This window comes from Lepisosteus oculatus, chromosome 5, assembly GCF_040954835.1.
Source record: "Lepisosteus oculatus isolate fLepOcu1 chromosome 5, fLepOcu1.hap2, whole genome shotgun sequence".
Taxonomy (NCBI): Eukaryota; Metazoa; Chordata; class Actinopteri; order Semionotiformes; family Lepisosteidae; genus Lepisosteus; species Lepisosteus oculatus.
The window spans coordinates 9,525,068-9,551,605 of NC_090700.1; the positions used below are offsets into that span (position 1 = coordinate 9,525,068).

At 39.8% G+C, this 26,538-nt stretch overlaps 1 protein-coding gene across 6 annotated transcripts in view; it reads left to right on the top strand.

Moving 5' to 3' along the window:
* The first annotated feature begins 214 nt into the window (after positions 1–214).
* fam168a (family with sequence similarity 168 member A) overlaps positions 215–26,538 on the top strand; it is a 62,997-nt gene continuing 36,673 nt past the window's right edge. For 2 of the 6 annotated variants that reach the window (XM_015341549.2, XM_006627804.3), the window contains exons 1-2: positions 2,062–2,081; positions 20,604–20,710. In XM_015341549.2, the coding sequence (XP_015197035.1) occupies positions 20,640–20,710 (71 nt within the window). In that variant the 5' untranslated portion in view covers positions 2,062–2,081; positions 20,604–20,639. Of the gene's footprint in view, positions 446–1,749; positions 1,836–2,060; positions 2,082–20,603; positions 20,711–26,538 lie in introns of those variants that run through there. The other 4 variants (XM_015341550.2, XM_015341551.2, XM_015341548.2 and 1 more) reach the window with 4 other exon arrangements.

Below are 26,538 nucleotides of genomic sequence, written 5' to 3' on the forward strand. Positions count from 1 at the left end.
CAACGTCATTGTCCCACTGATTAAAAATGATGCACACAGCAATTTGCTTGAAAGGCGCTAGTTTCCCCCATGTCCACGACCACGTCACTAGTGTGCGCCATGATACGCGAAGGGACAGAGAAGGGGGAGGGGGGAACAGTCTCTGTTTGTTCGTGTAATTTGACGTCACAGAGAAAAGGTCCTCCTCCAATTTGCTTGACCCCCCCTTCCTCTCCTTTCTCCCCCCTCCCTCGCCTCTCGGTATCCCCATCCCCCACATTGTGTATGCGTGTGTCTCTGTTACCAACACTGACTGCAAGCCCGAAATCGCTGGAGCAAAGCGAGCGAGAGGAGGAAACCGCCAGCGTTCATAGAGAGAAAGGAGAATACGCACAACACAGTAGTGCTCGGAAAGAGTCAGAGGAAACTGGGAATAAAGTCGATCAATCCAACTGGATTACCACGGGTAAGAGAGGATCGCTGTGTGTTGATGGTCTGTGTGTATCCTGCTAATGCGTTTTTTTTTTCCCCTCTTAAGTGTCCAAACCTGGAATGCAGTCATGCAAACTGGAAAATATGAGAAATGGAAATGGTTCGCGCATTGAGGGGTCAGAGGGGGATAAAGGACATAACGATCACAAAAATTAAAAAAAAAATATATTACTTATAGGACATTAGCTATCGTGTTGTGTGCTCTCCTTCCATCACGTTAACACACAGGCAGAAGATACTGTACACACTGAGGGATACACAGAGATGCAAATGTTCAATGAATGCAATGGAATTGTCCGTGTTCTGACTTTTTTTTGGGGGGTAGACTTTTTACAAAATGTGTTCCGTGCCCTCATCCCAGTTGAAGGAGGGTGCTTCTCAAAATGGTGTCGGGAGCCCGTGTGTGACCATTTTAAAACGGAGTGGATTTCTGAGTGCTGCATTTTTTTTTCTCCCAGAAATATGGTGCATAAAGATTAAGGAGACAAAACAGATATGCCATTAAGGCGAAGCCATCGCTAAAAAAAAAACACGAACAGAGCAGGGCTGCATCACAGTCTTATTTTAATTTAGGGCAGATGTTAAGACAAACCTTTTTTTTTTCTTTTAGTGCGTTTTAGTATTTTAAGGAGGTCAGGAAAATACTTCTGCAACGTCTACGATGGTTCCTTTTTGCGTTATTTCGAGCATTTAAACATATACCTGGAGTTTATTGATACATATTTTTTATTAGTAAACACTATGTTTAGAAGATCTGTTTCAAAACGAAAACAGAGGGGATGTAGGATACATTATTACTACGTGTTGGCGTCAACTGCGCCGCGGACTATGTAATTGTGACATTTCTAAATCCAAATGTTTTCGACCTTTGAGAAACAATGTAATAGGGAACACATTTATTTACGTCAAAAACCGTCGAGGATGTCAGCAAAGTGATCATCTAGCTAGTCATCGTTGATTCAGTGGCAGTATATAACACATTCCCTTGACTCTGAAGATTGAGTTAATATTGTTAAAAACATTAATTTCTTTACGATGTTACATTAAGTTAGGTTACGGGGTTTTGATGGACAACACACGATTGCTCTATGGCGTCTACATACCACTGGGCATCCTTGTGTAGTGATTGATTGTGCTTTAATTGTATAGTATGAACTAGTTTATTATTTGCAGTTCTGGTAAAGGAGGCCAGTGCGAGGCAACAATGAATTAACTAGTAAATCATGGAACCACGTGCCCCTTTATCGTGCTTTTTTTTTAAAAAACATTTTGCATAATAACGAGGTGTTCCTCGAAAAATACTTGAAACATGTCGCAGTGATAGACGAGTTCGGGTTCCTTCGACAAGTTACTGCAAGTGTTTTGTAAGTATATATATATTAAAACATTTTTTTCCAGTACGTTGCACACAATCAGTGCGATCGTAAGACCTTTGTTGCGTTTCACTACTTGGAATCGTAGGTTCTCCTTTAATGACTTATTTTAATTGCGTGGAAGTTTCAGAAAAGATAAATCAACTACAATGGGGTACAATATTTGATATTTTATCTTTTAAAAAAACCCAACGCTGTTTTTGTAACTTCCAGGTTACAGCCACAGATGCAGAACTGGTAGGTAACTTGAATTGTAATGAACGGAAATTAATGAATCTGGTTTCACCTCTGAGGCGTGTTCTAACAGGCGTGATTTTTAAAGCAGGATGCTTTGTTGTCTTGGAATGCAGCTCCATAACACGCAGCTGATGTTTTTCCCTCTTTGTTTAATCGCTCAGTTACTGGGAGTCTCGGCACGTACAGTCCTTCTTAGGTGATGTGCGAGAGAGAGAGAGAGGTGGCTGACACTTCTAAGGCCTAGTTCATGACAAACCTCTTCACACGGGAAGGTTTGCTGAATAGTTATCTGTGCGCCTGCCTTGTAAATACTGGATTGGCGCTAAACAATTAGTATTGTCTTTGAAGTCCACTGCTAACGGTCCTCGTTAAGGATGGTTAAATAGTGAGGTAGGTATTGTCGGAGTGGGAGGCAAATGTAAGGTTGAGATCTGTCTTCACAACATCATTAATATGTGGCAGATTATTTTTTATAGGCAGTATTATTTTAAATATTCCAGGTCTATTGTTTTTAGAAATTGCTTTTGACACTGGCTGTATCAAAAGAGACAAGTACTTACAGGTGGTGGCTTGGTTCAGAACACTTTGATTTTGTGCATCATTAGGAATCTGTGCAATTTTCTGTACTTAATACTGGTGATCAGAGATTGTCATTATTGTAATGTAATGAATGCATTATTGGGTGCAGGTGTTTGATTTTGTGAGGCATTCCCTTGAAGTACCAGTCAAGTACATGGGAACATATTTTTATGTTGCTCACTACTAGCTAAGAAAAGTCTGGAAAAGTATTAGTTTGTACTGTTCATACAGATCTGTCAGACTTGCTTAGTTGACAGCTGTCTGCATCCTTAGTGAAACACAAGAGGGCGCTATGTAAAACTGGTCGTCAAAGGTAAAATCTTAAAGGAGATGCTTTGTGTTACTGTTGACGTTTTAAGTAGAATTTTTTTCTGACAGTAGATTTTACGTTAGAATTCTTAATTTAGATATAATTATGTTTTGAAGTAGCAAATGCATGTGAATGAATATATAAACCTATGTACACGTGCTCTTAAGAGCCAGCTGCCCAACATTTCAGTGTTCTTCAAAGATGAGCTTGGATTCATATTTTATAATATATGAATAGACATTTTAAAGTCTATTCACAGACCTTTAAATTGAGATTCATTCTTAATGCAGCACAGAATTTGATTGAAAAGATATCCACTTGGCGCTGGTTGTTTGTCAAGAAATTTACATAAGATGTGAGATCTGTGGTACTGCAGGAAACCGAGATTTGTAAGAAACAACTGCAGAAGATGTCTAAATCGAGGAATGTGTAGGTGTCTTATCATGTGATGGCTCAGCTCAGGACTTTGGATTTGCTGTGATGAGCCAAGCTCTGTAGAGGAGAGAGCTCGGGGAGTATACATTAAGAATTTAGGATTGGTTTCTCTGAAGGCTGAGCTGTTTCTGTAAATGTTAACTGGTTTAGTGTCCCAGCATTGTTGCTATATGGCTTTAGCAGTCTCTGTCTCAGTAGATAAATCCTTATGTGTAATAATAATGTTTGTCAGTCTTATTTAGATCACATACAGCACTTCCATGTTAAAGGTCAGTGTTTAAAGCCATGTCTTTATCACACTTCTTTCACATTTATAGGTTAAAAAGATAGTGGGGTAAAACTTTTAGTAATAGGGAATGTATTTAACAATGTTTTTTAGGAGGGTTTTAGATATCCATTTGCCCTTGTCAAATGGGTTATCTTAGGTTAGCATTTGATTTGTGTTCTGCCTAGAATTGGGTCCAGTCCATGTTGTAGGCACCCATTCAAAGGCACTGGTTACTTCACTCAATTTGGCACGATGCCGTGCTAATGAAAACGTTTCTCAATAACAAGGCCAAAGTTTGGTTCCTTAAAACAACTTGTTTGTCAAAAAAAGGGAGCTGTGAAGGATGTTATTTGAGAAAAATGCCAGTGGGTTTATGATTGCCAAAATCTTTTAACAGTAACAGGTTTAGGCTGTTCTTCTCATGCTGTTTTATTTTGATGGGGCACAACTTGCTGTATTGTAAAGCCAAGAACTATGCGACAAGATCAGGCCAATTTAGTTGAGCATAAGTATCATGTGGCTTCAGATCAGACAGGCAATTAAGTTTTTAATTGCCTTAATATCTTCTCATTTTCTCCACATTGAAGGAATCGGAAATGGCTTCACTAGTCACTAGGCTGAAATGCAAGTTTTTATGCTTCTCCTTCATAGCCTTCATTTTCCATATTCTGAATGTTTGTATCAATTTGATCATGAAAGGGGTGGTACTTTTACAAGGTGTGATTGTCTATGGCTTGAATTTGGTGTAGTCCACAGGAGGGGAAAAAAGTGAATTATTTGGTCCAATTGTGTAACCCGTGAATTTATACTTTTCAGTTTGAATGTTTACGTGTTAAGAGGAGGAGGAATTCTGGGAGACTTAGCTGACTTGTTTGCTTCGGGGCTTGTCGTGTTGATTTATTATTGATGAGACTGTTCACAGAGGCTCTGGAAGGCACTTGGCTCAATCTTTCATCATTTCTTTATCTATGGAGCAGAGAGTCTTCACTTTTTTCCAGTGATGGTGAGGGTTAGCAAAACAGATTCACCACGAAATGTATTCATTGTATACTATATTTGGGGAACTTAAAGATTCATATCCGCTGCTATGCAGTATGTAATCTTTGATTGGGATTTTATAGCCTAGATGGGGATCAATTTATATAACCGTGTTCTGTCAAGAAATGTAGATTTGAAATACAGTGAGTATAGACAGTCACAACCCCCTTTCGAAATTTGTACCTTATGTTGTATGACACTCTGAAAATAAAAACGAATCAAATTCGGCTTGTTCCATTTTTATTTACACACGGTAACCCACATTAGCCAAGTGAAAATGAAATGCATTAAAACATTCTGAAAATTAATATTACAACAGTAAAATACATTATTTGGATAAGTGAACACCCCCTCCCCCTGCCTTACAATTGCATTTGTAAATTTGCTCAGGTATAACCAATCAACTTTCCTGTTATCTAGCTCTAATGCAGCTGTAGAGATGTGAACTTTTCTCCAGTGCCACAACCTCTGATTTGCATTGTCCTTCATTTTGGCTTTGCCCTTCAGGGGTCATGTGTCGGTACCGTGTAAGCAGGCGGGATGTGACTGTGATGTTAGTTTTGCCGCAGGTACTGTACTGGAGGAGCAGCAAAGTGAGAGCCTGCCTTTTTTTTGGCTCACTGTGAAAGATAACTGGAATAGCAGACTCTCAGATCAATAGGGTAGGAATGTTTCCCTGAAGCTGTGAAAGCTCTGGGGGGAAAACAGACATGGTAAAAACCGAAATTCAAAACAACAACCATCAGGCTGAACTACAGAAGAGGCGACTGAACGTGCCACCGTGCAGCCTGACTTGTCCGAATGGTAAAAGTACTTCCGGCTTAAATAAAGACCTGGAACGTTTATTTCAGGCAGCAGCATCAGGAAATGTATAGTGTGGGAAGTCCCATAAGGTGGTTACTCAACCGCTAGTGTGGAGTGGCCTGGTCCTGTCAGAAAGACGGCATGAGGACTGTGCACTGAGCTGGCACAGAGGACGTGGGGGAGGGCTGGGGGACTAGGCGTGGTTCATGAATGGACGGCACATTACTCCTTTTCCTTTAGAAAAAAAGAGTAATATTGAAAGACCCAGAGAATAATTAAAAAGAATGGTCCACCCTGGAGAATACTTCATTTTCTCAGGAATGTAAGGGCATTCAGTTGTATGCAGGATGGGGACTCAGGGCTGTCAACTGGAATGTTGGTTTTGCTCAATTGTTCAGGAGATAATGGCCTTTACAAAACAGATGTAATGGTTGTATGAATGCCAGGCGTTTAATTAGAATAGGCTTTTTACAACAGAGAAAAGCACTCTTCAAGGGTTTAAAACAATCGCAGTATTTGCAGAGCTGAGAGGATGTTTTTTTTTTCTTCCTGTGTAGTTACCACAGTGGTACTTACACAGATCCTTTTTTCATAATTGTAGTAAAAACTAGGTATGCCTTATGGATAGATTAACATTTTTTTTAGCTCCGTCTGTTAATTATAATTTCTGACTCACAATTCGCATATTGGTTTTTCTATATGTCTGTGGTTTAAGCATTACGTCACTATACCGAGAGCTTCAGCAGTAATTCTGCATATAACCTTCCGTCCTCTTTTAGCGCATTTCTTTCAATTATTGTACATAACTTTTTCTCTTAATTCTTAATTTCTCCTAATTTTTGCTTGATGGGAACTGATTTTATTGTCTAAAAACTGTTCAGTAAATGCCTTCTTTTTAAGGAATTTGAGAGTATGCGCTGTCCTCTTCATGACATCCCAATATCTAATTCAACTTGGCAGTGTGTGGTACTAGAAACTGATACATGTGTTTCAGTTGTAGTCATTTCTGCTTGGAAGTATCTTGATGGGAGACTCTGTCAGGGGCTCTCTGTTGTGTCTCTGTGGCCATCCCTGTTTTCTACTAGACGTGTTTCATTCACCCTCAGCTCGCAAGAGCAATGTGCTTATCTAATCACTAACTTTTCACCATGGAATTCACAAACGTCTCTCGTGCATCGGCAGGTTTTTTTTGTTTTCTGCAAGATGGTCCCTTGGTACCGGGATTCTTCTTATAGTGCTTGACTTGACATTGAGTTTGTTTTTGGAGGTGTTGAGACCTATGTTCTTTTTCGCCTAACATTCCAGGGGATCCTGCTCCATTTTCAGTAGCTCAGCTGAGCTCGGTCTAGACTGATTTCCTCCAGCAGCAGTGTCTGCTGGTTCAAAGGCCGTGCTGCAGGGACAGTGTCTGTGTGCTGCAGGCGTTCTCGAGCAGGTCTTTACCCGGATGCTGTGCTCTTGGGCATCTGTAGCAAACCATTTTCCAGCTTCTAACCCCCAGGGACCATTTAGAGTCTTCTTGATCCAACCTCCGAGGAATGTGTTGTGTTGTATTTGCAGGATTTTCTCACACCTAGCCCACCCACTCCCACCCCCCGGCCTTAAAAATAAATATTGAAGCTCATTTAGAATATACAAGCCATGCTCATTATATTTAATAAAATGTTCAAAACCATGACATGAGCAAGTTTAAACACACGTGCTTGAGTGTGTTTGGTCTTAATTTAAAGGAAAACAGTCCCATAATGACGGCAGGATTTCCTTCAGTTTTCTGGTTCTTAGTGTGTTTGAAGTGTAGCTCATTTAGTTCTGTGCAAAAGTTTGCTGAGTGTAAAGCGATAAGGTGATTTAACAGGCTGTAAGTTTTGGCTCGCTCTTGCCTTTGTACATTCTAGGAATCAGCGTTTTGTGCTGAACGTGTTTTTGTTCTTTGAGCACAAAGGATCGTTGTCAAGTCAAGGTCATGTTCAGATTTGGGATTCCAGTTGATGCTCAACATTTTAACTGGTCCACTACCCTTGAATTAGAGCTGTGTTTTTTCCAACAACCTGTCCATGTGAGATTTTCTGATTTTTTTTTGAGGACATAGACAGTTTTAACGTTTACGGAATTTGAGCGGAGTTTCACCAAACCACCACCTACCCAGTGCTCGCAGTGAGCTGGCGTTCTGCGCCATTAGCTAGTTCCTCTCCGAAATGAAATGTGCTTAAAAAGAATCCACCCACATCTCTATCAGACATTTAGGCTTTATAGTCCGAATGTCAACACCGAAAGTATTTTCAGTAAATAGAAATTGTGCATTATGTTTTCTTTCATATTCTTAATGTCTTATGCATATCATGTCTTGGCATAACATCTTGATTTATCAGTTTTTTTAAATTGTCATGCTCTTATTATGTTTAACGTTTGTTGTACGCTTTCGGATTGGAACAGACAATAATAATAATTCCTTACACTTACATAGCGCTTTTCTGGACACTCCACTGAAAGCGCTTTATAGGTAAGGATGACTTCCCTCCACCACCACCAATGTGTAACCCCCACCTGGATGATGCAACAGCAGCCAGTACACTCACCACCCAACAGCCAATTGAAGCCAATTTATAGATGGGGATTATTAGGAGGCCATGATTAGTAAGGGGAAATTTGGCCAGGAGGCTGGGGTTACACCCCTATTCTTTTCGAGGAACGCCCTGGGATTTTAAATGAAGGAGTCAGGACCTTGGTTTTATGTGTCATCCGAAGGATGGCACGTTTTTACAGTATATTGGTCCATCACTATACTGGGGCATTAGGACCCACACAAACTGCATGGTGAGCGCCCCCTGCTGGCCCCACTAACACCTCTTCCAGCAGCAACCTAAGTTTTTCCCCAAGAGGTCTCCTATCCAGGTACTGACCAGGCTCACACCTGCTGAGCTTCAGTGGGCTGCCAGTTGTGAGTTGCAGGGTGATATGGCGGCTGGACATTTAAAAAAAGTGTAGCAAACACAAAAAAAAAAGTGGTTTGTGTCCGTCTGACCATTTATGGTAAAGTTAGTTAGGAGTCGTTGACCTACGTATTATTATAGAAGTGTGGAACAAGCAACCTAGACATGATATTGAAACTTATACCATGTCTTCTTTCAAGAGATGGCCGCATGAGATCCTTGGATCAATTGTCTCCTAACTACCAAACGAGATAGATGACATGTAGGGTCTCCTCTCATTTGAAACCTTTCTCAAGCTCTAATGCTGCATAGTGCCAAACACATTTAGGCATTGGCTTATTGGATTTGCCTTCAGGATCTCGTTAATCTGTGATTAACGTAAAAGGTTGGTTAAAATTCAAATAGGTTTAAGTTTAATGTTTGATAGTTGACACTTTAGTAGCCAGATATTGTGAAATGCACAACAACACTTTTATCATTGTCGGCGTATGTATTTATTATTTTTTCTGGCATGGTATTTATTGTAGTATAAATGCAGCAAGTTTGCATAAAACAATTGTAGCATTAGTACATCAGGGTTTCTTTTGATCCCCTTTCAGGTTTGTCCATACTTATTTTCAGCAGTATACGCATTCACTCTCAATTCAACCTCATATTCTGTGCAGTGCAAAGGGGGTCTATTGCAGGTGGGACAGTCAAACTAATTTTGAGTACTTCAGTAACACATGGAGTGAAAATACAGTTGTCTTGCAGGTATAATAAGTTTCCATATGCTGTCGGCCTTTGTCCTTTGTATTATTTATTCAAATTTCTGTGGCACCTTAGTGTGTGCTCATGCATTTCATGTCTAACGTTTACCTGCAGGCTTTACCACTGAAAAGTTACAATCACGAAACTGGCCGGGTTTTTCGAAGGACTACATGGGCCGCGGGATTAGGAACACTGTCAGTCTTTCTCGGGTGTCAGAATGGTTGAAGCACTGCTGTGGTGTGGTATGTCCTGTGCTGGATCTGAAGAAAGTCTGGCCGGCCAGTTCCTGGGCATGCTCGCACTCACAAGAGTGAATGCTGAAAAGATAAATGACTTCATCTTGCGTACATATTCTTCTGCGCTGATATCTGTGCAGGTCTTTGACACCTCTGCTGCAGCCTGGGGACCGTAAACTCTGAAAGCATGTGTTCTGTGGAGAACATGCGAGTCTGTACACAGCTTTTGTCACATCACCTGAATTGTAACGGCACAGTGCTTTCCGCTGGTCTCTCATCTAGCTGATGGAAGGATTTGCACTCGATTCACTGAACAGCACCCCTTTCATTCTCTCTGACATTTATTTCTGTCTTTCTGGAAGGTTGATATTCTTGCTTCATCATGGGTTTATGTTGTAGAACTGCTTTGATTGATGAAAGTGCAGTTAGTAATTACGGTGCATTAAATTAAAATTACCTAGATTTTATGCAAAGTCGTTTGTCTTGCCTCCAAGTCTATCTGTATCCTTTATGAGGTGCAATTAAAAGTTCATTTAGCAAATGTTGGTTTTCTAAATATTTGAACATTTCAGTTTCTGTCATTGTAGTAAATTTATTTAATTGCTCATTAAGATTTTTCAGTATTTATGAATTTAAATGATAAGTATTAGAAGGCGTGCTGAATATAAACATTACACAACTGTAAAACAAAATCCCATTTCCGAATACAGCCCTCATATTTTAATATCGTTAAAAAGTCTACAGTTTCAGTCTTCTAATATATGTTGGTTATCTGGTAGCTTCACAAAACATCAGACTGCTCATGAGAGCTTGTGGACGTCACCTTTTGCCATTGGTTATCAAAGGAGGCTCATGGGGGAAATCAAGAGAATTGTTCAAGGATCGAGATCATGAAGATGATCAACTTTGAGAGGCATGCAAAATGAGATCTCCCACTTGTGCGTATGTGCCTTTAACCCACAGACATTCAAGGTTAGTAAGAGGGCCTTAGAAAGTTTTGCCCGAATGTACGGTCTGAAATCCTGTCGTTTGGGGGGATAGCTATCCCTCAAAGGCAGCCATTGGAAATCTGGCCCATTAGGATACAATTTCTCTAGGGGACCATTCAAGGCCGAATGAATGAGTTTGGGGTCTGTGGCAGAGTTCCATGACAGGATGAAAAGACATATTTGCCAGACAGCAAATAATTGACTTCCCAGTAAAATGAGACCTGGTAAAATGAGGCTGGGTAGAACACAAACTGAGCCTTTGGAAAGTCTCGCCAGCAGTGTAATTAGCACAGAAAAGCGAGGCGTATGTTGAAAAAGTATGTCGTCCTTTCTGTTAAGAACAGAAATGGATCTGTTCTTCTTTAGAGTCGTTTTGTATCCTCTGGTCATGATGCCAGAGCTGGAGAGGTTCTGCATAGAGTACATGTCCTTCAGGAATAGCTGAAGAGCCTATTAAAAGTCTGCAAGAAGCATCATAAGGTTATCAAGCAGGGATCACAGAATACAGATTGCAGTATGGAGTACATTTGAACCTCATGAGTTCAGAAATGTAGCTATTTCTGACAGATGTTCCATCTATATTTTGTATAAATTCACAAGTCATTAGTTTGTGTATCAGAAAATCTGGATTATTAGCATATATACCTGTAGGTTTTGATGATAAATCAGTTTTGTTACAGATCAGGAGAATGAATACATTTGGTCTCTACTTTATCAATTATAGGAAAAAAAAGACATCTGGGTATCATATTCTGAAGGGAGAAAACGGTTGTAGTTTAAAATAATATCACCATAACAAATTCTTTATTGCAATCCATTTTAATTATTTGGAAACAGAAAACTGGTGGATTTTATTGGGAGTATGGCCCTTTAATTTATGGCAAGCGTGCAGTGGTTAAACACATTTAGTAGTGTGAAAAAAAGTGCATTTCAGTCCTGCTGTAGCTGAGTGCAGTGCTTCGTGTTGGGAATTATAGTATTCTAGTATAAACGTGAAGATTAGCAGTGTTACCACATTGATGTCTCGGGGTAAAGGAGAACTGCAGTCACAATTTCTCAGACTGGTTATTAAATCTCGGTTACAAAATAAATTCCTTGACTTTACAGAAACCAATGTACACATTTCGAATTAAGCACAGAATTGTGGACTTTGTGAAAGTACTGCAAGTTGCCATGTTGCTGCAAACTCGCATTCGAGTTCCCATGAATTGCAACGAGATGCGGCCCTTCCTGCTCACTGGTCACTGTAATGAACTGGGATGTATGAGCAAATAAGTACAGGTTATTTAGCAGGTATTTCGTCTATGTTGTGATGTTAATTGGAGGTTTCACAGGTTACTGTGTACTTTTTTACTTTCGTCGTGGTTTAAAACACACTCCTCGATGCTGATTCTTTCTAACCCCGAAATATGAAAATAGCGCTGCAGTTGCCATTAATTAAGAAAACCCTATTGGAGTTGCAAGCTGGTGGACAAGTAGGTGACGCTGTTCATCGTGGATCACAATTTCCACACCAGTGTTCCAGTAGGGGGATGGGAGACACTCTGCTGTAGAAAGGCAGCCTACAAAGGACTGCTCTGTGCAGCATCGGAGGTTCAACAATCTGTATAATAGAAGGACAGAAAGAAATGAACTGCCAACCATTCTTCTAAAGGAAAAAATGGTTATGTCCTATGGAAGGGCTTTTCCTGGTGTCTTGCTGTTCAAGGCTTTGAGAATTTAACACAGGCATTTTGCCACCTCAGGCTGTGATCTTAGATAAAAAGGCCAAGTCAAAAGACAACTGGCAATCAGGCCTCTGGTTATACACGAGGATCCTCAGTCCTCACAGCACAGAGCAGGCTGTGGTGTTGCACTGTCAGCAGGGGCACAGCAAGACTGCCTAATGCACTCTTTGATTTTGACTCCAGCGGCGCATGTCTCTCACTGCCTCTTGTAGCAAAGCCTCAATGATTTTCAGTGGCTTTTAACTCACTGTGAATAATTTAAGCTCATTCTCCTAGTGTGCAAGGCCTAGATACTTATAATTCCAGGAACTGGTAGAGAGAGAACACTGATTTTTGTTTCTTGGAAGAAAGGAGCAGTGTAATTTTATTTTAAGGTTGAATGCTTTTATTTATTTATGTGTTTATGTCTCTGCTGAGATGGAAGAAAGAGGTTCTGTAAGATCTCCTGACTTCTTAATTACAGCAAGGGATTCTGCCACCGTTCACTGCTTTTGTACATGAAATTAAAAAGATTTTATTTTTTCCCCACCTGCCTGGTGTCTGCTTTTCCTAGGTAATGTCCGCTTATATGCAGTAATAGAATAAGCTACAGACGCCTATCCAATATCTGCATTCTCCTTCATGTAGGCTTCAGAAGAGGAGAAACCAGATCTGAAGTGAGACGTCACACTGGCAAGGAAGCTCCTTCTGCCGTGCCCTTGTCCTGCCTGGCAGGGAGTGGATGTGCCCAGCTTTGGGTGCAGAAACGATCAGTGCCAGGTGGTGCCACTCTTGTTGTCCTGCCTATAGCCAGAGAGTACAGGAATGCGCGCACTACAAACCTGGGCTATCAAGCCCGGGCTAAGAGATTTAATTTCAAGCCTTTCACTCATGGTTTCTGAGGTCCAAACTGCATGAAGGGTATTTTTCCAGGCTCGGGCTGCTTCGGGAGGTTTAGATCTGGCATCCCTGAATGGAACCGAGACTTCGCCTGGCAGGCTCTCGCATTGCTTTATAGCCCTTGTGCGGTCCGTGGTTCCTTGATTTTGGAACCCGAGCAAGAAGAAACTCTTGAAAGCTCAGCTAGAGGGAAGCTACTCTATAAACCCGTGCAGAGATTTAGAGATTTTTTTGTTTTGATGGTCTGTGCTTTCCTCTAAGCTCTAGCAGAGTTCGTCTGGGATACCCTGTTTATTGTCGCACATGTTCGGCAAACAAACAGATAAAGGGTGTGGAGATCGCACCCCTCAGTGGGAAAGCACGCATTTGATAACCTGACGATAAAAGGTAGATCGTGCGAAAAGCGGAGTAAATGAAAACGGGTTGTAAGTGCTTTCACATTCCCTTGTTGAGTGAAAATGACTGTTGCTGAAACAAACGAGCTTATCTGTAAGCGTGGAATTGCATGCCTTTTTTTTTAATCCTGCCTCTCTCAGAAGTGTGGTTTAGCCTTCAAGTTTATATCTTCATTAATTGCCTTTCCACCGTTGGTCCGAGTGTGCACCCCCTCCCCCAACACCGTTTTCTGAGGCTGAAGCGCAACAAACAAGGGTCACAATAAAACCCAGAAACGCCTTGAACCCATTGTCAAGCATTGCCAGTTCTGTGCGACTGCGGTCCGCACTTCAATAGTTAAACCAATTATGTTCTCCTTATTTTAATGAGAACTCTCTTGCTTGTATCACGTTATACGGTTAGTTAAATTCCATGTGGGCTGGGAAACACTGACAGCACCCTTGCTGAACGGAGAGAGGGAGGGAGACCTGGGTTTAGTATGATCATGCCTCGCACGCAATTAAATTTATCTGTGATAAATTGCACAGCCAGGCAGTCAATTTTCTGTAAGGTTTAGGGGGGGGAAGACTGCATAACAGCTGCCTTTTGTTTCATCAGGGGAAACGGTGTTGAAGCTACTGCTGTGATCCAGCTTTTAGTTCAAAGCTGATATTGCTTTGCAGTTGTCTTATTCTGCATCCTTTGTATGTGACTTTTACACAGAAACAGCAGCACTTTATTTTAGTTTCAGCGTTGTTTTAAATATCAGTGTAAATGTCACACATTTCTTATGTAAGATGATGAAAGCTGCATTTGGCTACTGCTATATGCAGCTAAGTCAAAGCTATGTTTTAATGTGAGGATTTACATATTACATATTTATAACCTGAAGCTCAATGATTTGTTTGTTTTATATTGGAATAGGCTGTAAAGTCCTGTAAGGCAAATAGGTGTGGTATTAACACAGCGGGTCTGGGATATTGTGTCTGGTTCTGGGCTGGTTCACCCAAACTGGTAATATCATGTGGTCATAAATAGTACTTACATAGATTAGAAATAGTTTTAAAGAACTCAAAAGTATAGATGAATTTGACTAGAGAATTTGAAAATGCCTTTTTCTGGAGTGTCGGTCCGGTTCAGAAAGAGTGAATTATTGGAGGGGAAGAGATTTTCTGTACAGAAGCACAGTCGCAGCGGACTCAAGTTTTGCCCTTTATTCCACGTTGTGGTATATAAGGAGTTGCAGAGTTCAATAACAAAACACCAATAATTGTTTTGAAAGCGTTTACCAGAAAGAACCTTGAGAAAAGTTTGATTCATTTTTTTCAGAACTTTTGTTTTCTCACAATTAAATCTGAGGGGAAAGACTGTGAAAATGTTTCAGTTTAAAACTGAACACAGTGTTCAGGGTCCTAATTCTAAGGCTGAGCAACATTTCTAGCATTTTGATTTAAGCTGTTTATTTTTTGTGCGTGTGTGCTGTACTTACTGTAGATCAAACTGTTAATAACTGTGGAGTTAGTGAGTCAGGATGCCTGCTTGATAAATTAAGGGAAGATCTTTGTAATGTAGTGCAACTTTATAAAAGGTAACAGTTTGTTGTTGTTCCTTGAATTTCACCTTCTTCTTATTCTAAGAAATGTATTTGTGAAAAACTGTCTGCTTTATGGTTTCCTGTGGCTGAGGCCAAATTTAGAAGGATTCAGATTTATCGTCGCACAGCTTTCTTTGCTTTGGAATGGTGATGTTAACAGTAAAGACTATGTTGGCAGTCATCCTTGTTAAAATAGTACATTGCGTAGTAGGTGAGTAGGTCAGGTTGGGTTTGCAGGAAGGAAACCACAGGGTTTTAAACTTAATTAACTATGACTAATACAGTTTCAAATAGATGAGTATATTGTATCCACAAACAACAAAGTATACACAATGTAAAGAGACTCATTCCAGTTTCAGCCCTCCAGATTTGTGTCTGTGCTATAAATCAGCGAATAAGTAGCATTTTATGGTTTATATTAAGCTGCTTTTCAGCTACAATTTGTCGTCGTGCTTTTGAACTTTTTGGAACTGAAAGTTGTGCTGGGTGCTTTCTGTATCCAAACCAAGCGTGTGCCAATATGACCCATTTGCTCCTGAAGAACAAGATGTAGGACCTATACAGCATAAACCTTGTGGTGATTCATCTTATTTCTAGCAAAATCCTATCTTTCCCAGAGGAAATTAAGATGTGCAGTTAAAGAAAGAGTTCATGCTGCTCTGTTCAGTAAAAAGTGCAACGTGATTTGTCAGATGGTTGTAGAAGGCCTGGAGAGTAAAAGTAGAGTGTTAGAAATACACGAGAGTGGACAGTTTGAGATTGTGTGTGTGTGTATATAGAGAGAGAGCATGCATGTGTACACTTTGGAGCGTACACTCTCCTCCTTTTGTAGCCACTTTCTTTAGTCATATCTCGGTGTCAACAGGGGGCAAAAGAGCTCTCTGGGCCACAGGGAAGCTTATTACCTGTGGTGGCGCTGGGTGAGTCATGGCCTCATCTGTCACGTTGAGCCCGGGCGGATGGTGTGCGGGAGAGCTCTCATTCAAGAGTAATGTGAAGCGTGCTGCCAGGCCCCTCAGCCATTGTCGTCCTGCGGGCTGGGTGATTTACCACTCTCCCCCCCCCTGCCTGTGCATCATTACCAGGGCTCTACACCATCATTGCCCCAGGCACAGCCTGACAGTAAAAGTGCTAATTTATAACACACTGTGTGTGTAAAAAAAAGTGCATGGGCCACTTTTTTTTGTTTCAAACCACACACACACACTTTTTTTTTTAGAGGTTAAAATGCCTTCTGATGATTGTAGTTATCCGTGCACTGTGCTACTCTAACCAGAGAGGATTCACTGTGTCCTCTGTGGAAGGTGAAGTCCTTGAGTTCTGCCTGCCAATGGCAAAAGGTTGTGATAAGAAATCTTGGTGGCAGGTTCATAAGCACAGCTCATTATTTTGTAGCCACAAAATGCGTATTTGCCACGTCTCTTTGAGGCCTGTGGTGAACACTGTGTTCATCCGTGTTACAACTGCTGGCAGTGTTTCCAGACCTGCAGTTTCACGAAGGGCAATGCTCCTCACAGTCATGTCTTACCTTCTGTTACAGATTTGGCTTTATTTTTGGCTTGGTATGAAAACTAGGTTATTACTTTCCTAAATGGTCAGAAAAGGTTCAGAAAACAAACATTTGTTTGTTTGTAATTTGTGGCGTTGCTTCTGAGAGGAAAAAAGTTTGTATTCACATTTAAAGTACAATTTAAAATTATTACAGCTTTAGGCCGAAATACACGCGTTCACATTTTTTGTCACAGAGTCACTGAATAAAAAGGCTTTTGTGAATCTCCCAACCTGAATAGCCTTGGTGAAAATCAAGATATATTTTCACATTGTTGCTTTAGCTAACACCTGACACCAACAGGAACACTATCTAACACCTTTCTCCTTGGCAGCAAACAGCTGGCAAGGAGCTCTCCACTGCATTACCAGCTGTTTCTGTAAAAACAAAGCATCTGTCAGTACCTGCACATGCCTTTGATGTTTTGATGGTACTGTACATTCTTGAAATGCAGGGCTGAGCTGGAGTAGTGTTTTTTTTTATCAAGCCTGTGCCCAAGCAAAACTGACTGTCTTTTTCCAAAATGTTGTTAAAATAGGGAAGACATTCCGTACCTAATTCCTGCTCTTCCAGAATGAACCTCGAAAGGCACTGTGGATTTGTTCTCTTATGTGGCACAGGATTGCAGGAGCACTAGAAAGTTGTAAGACAAAAGAAAAGATTCAAGAGAGACGAGGCCATTTGGCACATGTTGTAATCGGTAGTTAGTCGCTAGCTGATCCAAGGACTTCATCCAGCTGTTTCTTGGAAAAAAAAAACAGGGGTTTCAGCTTCAGCGACATAGCTGGGCAGCTTGGTTCATACTCCTACTACCCTTTGTGGAAGTGCCTCTTATTCTCAGAGTGAAATGCACTTCCACATAGTTCAACTTGTGGTCTTGTGATTACTGTACATGGCCTGTGGAAGCTGTTCTCTGTTATCAAACACAAAAAAAAGCAAAACTCTCTGAGGCTCTGTAACAACTGAAGAGATCGGAATACTTAGCAGCACACAGTCTCTTGGGAGTCTTTGGTTTTCCTTTCATTGAGAAGTTAATCTGCAACCACATCTACCAACAAACACGGGAACTCAGGGATGTCTTGGAAGTGAGCCTCTGTCCTGTTTTTTTCCGAGCTGCAGTGTTGAAATAATGTTTGCTTCAGGTGCCCTCAGTGCATTGTAATGATTCAAGAAGTGTATGAGTGCACTATCGCTGTCATCCCCTCAGGTCAGGACTGAGGCGTATTTGTGGACCCAGGGCAGAAGAAGCTGTCATTGCTTAATGGATACAATATTGCGCCTCTGTCTAGGTTCTTAGGTAGGCAACTATTTGTCATGAATGAATAAGTTTTATTAAACATTAACGACAGATTCCAGTGAAATAGAAAAGGATACTGAAGTTAGAAGGGTCTGTTTTGGAACTGGAATCTGCCTTTTCCTTTCTGGAAATAATAATTGGAAAGTGTTTAACAGAAACATAAGAGTTGAAACCATTCCACATATTCCTTTTGATTCTTTTGTAATGGGTTAGAAAAACGCGTAGTGTACAGTAGCTTTCCAGATGTGTAGTAAAAAGGAAAATGGAGTAATTCAGTCTGTGTAGACCTGGGTTTCTTAACTTGCTGTCTGCTGCTCTGTTTTACTTTGACATCAACAGCTGAGTTTTTTTGTTGTTTCTTTGGCTGGTTCTTGAGTTTGGCCTTGCTTTGCAGTTTACTTCACCTGAGTGTGATTTGAATAGCAGTCCACTGCTTTAGACCGAGGAGAGTGAACGTGTAAAAGTGACGTTAAAAAGAGGAATCTGGTTAAGCGTGGGGGCCATTGTTCTTGGTTGGTGTCTGTAAGGCTTTCTTCATTAAATTAAAAAAAGAAGCAATCGAACTGAGCCTTTTGCGGGTGGGTTGTTTGAACGTAGAAGCTGAAATCAGAAATGTTCAAGAGGTGCCTTCTGTAATCATACTTTTTATTGTATTCTGTTGTAACTGCTTCTATGCAAAGCGCAGAAAGTAACATACTTTGAAGTGTTTCCTCTGAATAGTGTGTGACAGTGGCATGTGAAAAAGTGTGGAACATGAGAAAAAGGAAACTGAAACTTCCACCGTTATTTCCAGTATTTGGTGCAGAAAATAATAACTGAGGTTTCTTTAAATCCAGGATGTGACTGGGAAGGAAATGCTGTAATGCTTTTTTAGCTTTTTAAAATGTAGTCTTTTTAATTTTTTTAATGTGCTAACACATTCAGGACTTCATTTTTTCTTATTGATGTCTCTGTGTAGCGGCCTAGTCTTTTTGCATTCAAGAAGAGGTCTGTCATGAGACGTCATTAAAGTCTTCTGCAATCTTTTATTGCTGCTTAAAGGGGAACAGCAACGCTATTTTTATATTTCGGGGTTGGAAAGAATCAGCATTGATTTTTGATACACAGTAACGTGTAAAAGCTCCAATTCACATCACAAATTAGACATTTCCACGTATGCGCAACGCCATATTGCTGTCCTGCCATTCAGAATGACGCTACAAAACGTCCGGAGATTTAAGTGGCCCTATTACATTGTAAACAAGTAGGCTTGTGAATACATCTCTTTTCATCTAATAGAAATATTGCTCTTGATTTTCTGTGGAGAAGAAGGAGTGGTACAGAAAATATTCATGCCTCTCTATTGAATTTTTTGTGGTCATATTGTAATACGTTCCTAGAACATTAAAAGGTCTGAAAGTTGACGAATTGATATTTGTATAGCAATATTTTAGGATATGTGTAGTTGTAGTTATACTAAGACTTGTTTTTATATACAAATGTCTGTATGTCTGTTTTTGATCATATAGTTATACTGTAATGTCTTTTGTCTCTGTATAATGTGACCTAATGTCTTTCTGGAATTTCTAGGTGTTATGATATTGAAATCTTAGCATGCTGCATGCACTTATGTTGCTTAAAGTCTGAGTTCTTTTTTAAAAAAAAAACTATATACATCTTTAGCACATCAGTTCTCGTCTGATTACTGCTATTACCAAATCTGCTGTTTTGGCTTAAGTACATATTTCTGTTTTGATAATTCCATGCAAAACCAAACAAAAACAGTTATGAATAAAGAATACTTTTGTTTTTGCAATATGTACTGCATGACATATTTTGCTGTGAATTAATGTTTTTGTTTTCCAGCATTTTTGTTTAAAGGCAATCTATGTAATCTGTACTAAATTGTTCATTCATGTATATTGCGTTCTGTGGGCTGTTTGTAGGCAAGCTGCAGTTTGGAAGATGTTTTAGAGGCAATGCAGCAGAGTTTCTCTTCATGAACATGTTTGATTCCATGTGGGTTTTAAAGTGTTTTTCTTGGAGGATCACTTTAATGAGCAGTCCTCATGCAGTATGATATGGACAGTGCTTGAATTATGATGTAAATATCAGAAAGAAATAGTGTTGTTCAGGGTATCTCATAACAAAAGACATAGGACCATGTAGAAAAAACTATTGTAGCATTGTAGCTTAAAGCACTGGAATTTTTTATTGTTTCTAATGTCATGGTTTAAGTACCCAAGGTATTAAAATCTTGTTAACTCACAAATGTTCATTTTCAAATGTTCTAATTATTGCAATTATTGCAAATGACATTGCAATAAAAAACACTCAGGTAACAGACCAACTGACCTTTCCAGTTGCAGACTTTCTTCCTTGTGGATCCAAGGCTAAATAGTCTCCACTTGGCTATGTGCACATCAGGAGGTTCTTAGAACTGCGGCTACATGCCAGTGACCTGTGAATGGTATAAAATTCAGGAGAGGGAGTTTCTGTTTTCCATCGAATAAAGAAGGTGTCCATTATGGCTCCATCCATTGTTTTTCAGTGAATTTAGCACGGGCCAATATTAGAAATGGAAAATCACCTCACAGCCTGTGCCAATTAAACTTTGGGAGTTAACAGAGTGAAAATGGATTTTAAAACCTTAGGTAATGCAAGTCAGTGTATTTGTAATGTATTAGAAGCCCTGATGAACCAACGTTGAACGCTAGATGTTTTATTTTTTCTTTTTCTTTTTGATGTCCATTATAATAATGAACTCTTGATGTATTTTTCAGATTGCATATCCATTCCCTACCTTAGCTTTTCCAAGAATGGCAAGCGGGCACTCTACTGACAAATTCAGTTTCTTGTACCAACCTGAAAGCTGTCAAAACATGAAGAGGTCAGTGTAGAACTACTTAAATGCTTTGATGTCCAACACTGCTGATGATGGGGCTGGATGAGTTGGCTTATTACAAAGAAGGAAAGAAACCACCATGTCCATCAAGCCATGCCCTTGAATGTCAGAATGATGATCTTTTCTAATAAACAGACTCTTTCTATGTATGCCTTAAACTGATCTGTTTTGTTCCTGTGTGTTAAGTGCAGTTTTCATGTCTGCTTAGCATAAAACATGTTCTATTTGTCTTTAAGTGTCCATGTGTTTATTTTTATTTTGTGGGTTCATTATTCACTGCCAGGATGTTGGTGCTAAACGAACTGAAGGCATAACCTCTATTTTCCTCAAGTGCTCTGTTGTTTTTGTCAACTACTTTCAGTTACATTGATATGAGCACTTTCTCCATAAGTTGTGATCTGTGAAAATTGTATGGAAAATGATACTGATATTTGTAGAGGCCATGGTATTTCTTCATTGTTACAGAGCTTGGGAAGTTATCTAACAGCCGTCTGGAGTGGTCACTCTGTAGAGTTGGGATACACAAAAAACCACTGACTCAAAGGTGAACTGTTTGCAATGACATAGACATGAGTCTGGTCAGAATGTCTTGAATCAACTTGCCTGCTTTATGGTGCCGTTGTGGTTGGGCCCAATAAAATATATATTTTTTTCACACACACACAGGATGTTGTATGTCTGTTTCATATCAAAATAAGCTGCAGCAGAACTTGTAAAACGCTTGTGTGCTGCTTACACAATACTCTTTGGGTTGCAATGTCTTATTGCCACATCTTTCTGATCAGTAACGTAAGGGTCTGAACGTGCAATAACCTCTGTTTCGCCCCTTTTCAGTTATTTGAGTTTTTCATGAAAGCAGTGCATTCAGAACTGTATTTATTCATGCACCTTCAATTGCTCTTGAATTGTTTCACAGGTGTTGTGTTTTTGATTATTGAGAATCAGTCTTCTGCCCATTTACTGCATCCTGCCATGCATAGTGAATAAGACCGAGCTACCAGATGCAACGTTGTCTGTTTTGCTCTTTCCTTTTTGAGGCTTTACCTTTGTGTTTAGACTGTTCTTTTTAATATTGCACAGTCCCTTTGTTTAACTGAAACAAGAGCACGCAGTTGTGTATAGGTTATCAGGAAAATGTTTGTCCGCAACACTAGTTAAATTTGGCATCTGAATTTTGAGGTGGTTAATATGTCAACTTTGAATTTGGGGCAAAAGCAGTGGACAATAAAGGTGTTTTGTTACAAGGCTGAAATAAATATCCAATCAAAAGCTTATCAGCTTTACAGCCACTCTTTCAGAAAACCCAAATCTTTAACTTTTAACAGCTTAAAGTATTTATTTTTATTCACTGGGCAGATGCATTTGTCCAAATTACCTTACAATTGAGATAACAGTAGAACAAACAATAAAATTGCAAAAAGAAATGCAGCCTTAAGTGTTAGAATGTATTTGCTGCTTGACCGTGTTCCCTCCTGTATTATGTATAGATTCAGTGTGCAGATATGATGTACTTATTATCATTTAAACTTCATCACATCCATAAAGCAAAAACAATGTGCAGATGTGTTGAAATCCAAAGTCTGTCCTATGTCTTGTCACTGTTAACAGTACCAGAGAGGAGAAAAAGGATTCAGTATTCCTCTGTATTTCCTTTTTTTCCTTCCTCTCTGTGTTTGTTCTGTTAAATGAATGTGGAAAACAATAACATAGTGATTTCTGTGTCTATTCAAAGAATACAAATTAATTTTTCCTTTAAGCTAAATATTTTTACAAATGCTGACCAAATGTGGTAAAGATGCCAGGCTAAATTTCTAGGGTTGTAGGACCTTTTGAGATGTCACATTTAACACTGTCTGCAGTGTCTGTTATTATTGTAGCTCTCAGGCCAAAAACACACTGTGTTTGCCAAACACACAGGAAAGGAAGATTAGGGGGCAGTGTGTATTGCCTCATTTAGAATTGCAACATAGACAAAGGATTAATTATAACTAAATGATGATGTATTCAAAATAAAACAGTTGACCCCAAAGACCTCATCATCTATTAATGAGGGGGTCAGCGGTTTTATTTGTTCATCTTTTAATGTAGGTCTGGGCCCTTCAGAGCAACTCTTCACTGAAGCGAAAATGTCCTTGAATCACTTTCCCCTTCTTTCACCAGTGGGGAAAGGTGGCTGGCTCACTGCGGAGAATTGATTGACAGAACCATTTACACACTTCCCAGCTTCTGCGGCAAAGCTTTTAGTGGATAATGTGATAGTTTTGACACAAAACTCTTGTCGGCATCCCAGGGGACAGCCCGATTCATTTTGATTGCAATTTGGCTCTGAAGAGGAATTATGTTATCGCTGTAATAATGCAGTACAATGAAATGACTTTGAAGGGTGATATCTCTGAAGATGTGGTTTAGTGGATATATTAGTCCAGTCCAGGTAAAGGAATTTCTCGGGCTTGGTTTTGTAATAGGTTTGCTGTCTCTTAAGTCAAGCATCTGTTCTCAGCCTTGAGCTGCTTCAGTTCCATAGGGTGTACTTGTATTAATACTTTGCAGTATTAGTGACGTATTAGTGAGGAAAAGATCGGAGAACGCTCAGCTTGTGTGTCGCATCACCTGCATCTTTTAATGTGCTTTCCTACATCTAAATTCCAAAGCAGAACCCAAAAAAGCAAAGGCTTATTTTATCACTTTCTGGTCACATGCTGTTTTTGACCAAAAAAATAATATTCTCTGTTCTGCTGAGTAGTGGCAGCAGTTTTAACAGTTGTTGTGGTGAGCTATTGGTACTCATTTCTTATGTTAGTACCGACTCTTGAGTCCTGCAGGAATGTGCTCTTTAATGGTCTCAGTGGCTGCATTTCTGCCATTTCAGCCTCTGTCTAAAACACATCCTGATGCAGTCCACGTGTCTGTGGCTCAGTGTTTAAGCTATTTCAGCTGCATATGCATCTGTGATCTTAAAACAGACCAGCAGCCACTTTTCCCATATCTATAATCTAAAAGGACGTGAGGAGGGATAATGTCAAATATAGTTTATGGAGCATTTCTGCTGCTCTCTTTATTAGGAGCAATATTATAAATTGTTTAATTGGTTTGTTAAATAATGCAGTCTTATAAACCACCATTGTGAAGATGCATTAGTTGCCAACATTCTTCATAATGCAATATGTGCATGTTAAACATCAGAAAGGCTACAGGTAATAGCCATTTGGCTTATTCTGTTCATCTGTTTCTATTTCTCATAAAAACATGTAATGTCTGTGTGTTTCATTGTAAAACAAATGGGCCGATATGAATTAATGTGCGAGACGCATTTGAAGGTGGCACAACTTAAAAAAAAATCTCAGATGCGATCCGTTTATTTAAAGCTTGGGAACGCCTGGTATTCAAGTAAGGGTTCTTCCTAAGGCGAAGAGTGGCTGTTCTGCGTCTCAGTGGTGTAGTTCACGACAAAAAAAACAAAACACCAGTTTGAGACCAAAATACAGGTGGCACGTATTGGTAAGAAATAAAACACTTTATACAGTAAATGAGCATTATCATCACGTAGCATATGAAAATAATGATCTGGCAGAATCTAGGAATCTTGGAACTGATGGACTGCATTTGAGACAGTGATATGGTGTCTGGGATTTATCACTAAGCTCCTCTCAATTTTTGATAGCTCAGATGTAATATATAATATACAGTATATGCCGCAATGGGCAGGCAAGTACTAGCACTGGACTTTACAAATAAAGCTAAAAGACGGAGTTCTACAAGGATTGCCTTTGATAACATCTGTATTGCATGTTAGGTAATAGCTTAAGGCATAGAAACAGAATGTTCAAAGCCTTCTCTGTTTTTTTTTAAGACATTCTCTTGGCACCTGAGTTAAATATATACAGTGAGAACAATGTTTCACTGTTTACAAGAAAAAATACAAATTTAACATTAAACATAAGGGAAGTGAACTGCAATGGAGGCTGGTTTCATAGGGTCCACAAGTGCACGAGTGAAGGTGTTTGTTTGGCAGTTCTGTCTCGTTGAAGCCAGCGGAGATGCCACTAAGTCTTTACTGGCATTGCAGTGTATACCCAACATGTTTTTTTTTTAATGGCACAAGTTTCTCTGCTCTTGGTAAGAGGCGAAGGCAAGATGTTCCGCTACTGTTGCTACCTGGGTAAAGAGCAGCCAGTCTGTTCTCGGTGGCTGTTTCCACGGCATAGTTCCTGTGGCGGGGGAGGGGGTGTGGGGGAGGGGTAGACAGGACTCTTCCTTTGAGAGGTGAATCCAGAATCCTATTTGATTTTCACATGTAGGACTGGAAAGACCCAGTTTCTCTTCTCCCGTTAATTTGCTTTCTCGGTGCATAGGATCGCCACTTTTCTGTCAGAATAAAGAATAAGCTTTGGACCAGGTTCTGGGATGGTTACTATTTCGTTTGGCAGAAACGAGCGTGATGCTGTGTCCGTATGTACACACGCATACATACGGACCATCTTAATTTTCCATTATGTGTAGGTTTCATTATTAGCTGTTCTTTGCTCTTGGGGTAATTCGACTCTTAGTATAGGTACAGCCTTTGTAAGCTAGATATACTTGTGCATGTTTAAGGTTTTTAACATGTAGCACTAAACATTTGTTCATAATGGAAAGTGACTAATTCTTAGTTTCAGTCCATTAAAATTTATCGTGCAGACAGCATTCACTGGCATTGAAGGCAGGACCTGGTATATTGTGTGTTAAACGTGAGATGGAGGGAGCTGCCATTCTCTCAGTTCAGTGTTATGATGGTCCATAGTTGCTGCTAGGCAATGGAGGGTCTCCACAGACAGATTTCAGATAATTACCGCGGCATGCATGTGCAGAATCGGAGAGCACACAGGGCTCAAGAGAAGCTGCCATGTCAGTGAAGCTGCAGTGTTTGTCATAGAGCAGTTGGGGAGTGAAGTGACTGGGAAAAGAATATTAGCCCTAATGTCAGTTGCTGGAGTAGCTCATACAAGCCAAGGGATTTCAAGCCTCTGTGTTAAAATGAGCACACTCCCCTTGCTGGTGTTGACTTTGTGTTAGTTGGTGAGGTCAGAGATCAGTTTGACATAGAGGAACAAAAAGGGGGAAGGAATGAGGCACTGAAAGGTAGTTTTAGTTTTTAATACAAGGGAAGTGAGCTGGGTTCTTCAACAATTCAGTAATATCAGTTAATACTAAATGGCAGACTGAGTAATAGTTTTTTTAAATCGGGAAATCACATGATATGTTAGGCCTATTTTAAGAATCCGTTTGCTTAATACGACTGAATTGCTGTGCTTCATTAAAAAAAAAGCATTTTCCTCTCCTGTGCTCCTCAGGGGAGTCATTGAGCAAGTTTCAGTCAAATTGGCAAAGACTGGCAAAGGCCTGTGGAGCCATTTATTTAAGGAACGTTATGAAGAATGAAATATTACGTTTTAGCAAGGGCAGGCAACATAGCTAAAGCAAAAGGGAATATTTCCTTGTTTGTTGCAGAAACATTGTTCCAATTACTTTACAATACCTCATCACAGACTTAACATATTTAGTGGTTCTGTTATGCATGTTGATGTATAATGTATAAATTGTTTATATTCACAGTTCAATTTGCTAAAATCTTACATCTTACATTTGTATCTGAAATTTGCTGTTTTTCACAGTCTTTTATCTATTACACAGGTGAATAAATCTCTCTATATGAGGTGTGTGCCTTGAAGGATAAAATCTAAAGTATGTGTCGTTTCACTCCACCGTGTTAAAATGAGTATTTTGCCCAAATGTTCCAAATCCTCATGTAAGTGAATAGCCCCCGTTGCAAGTGT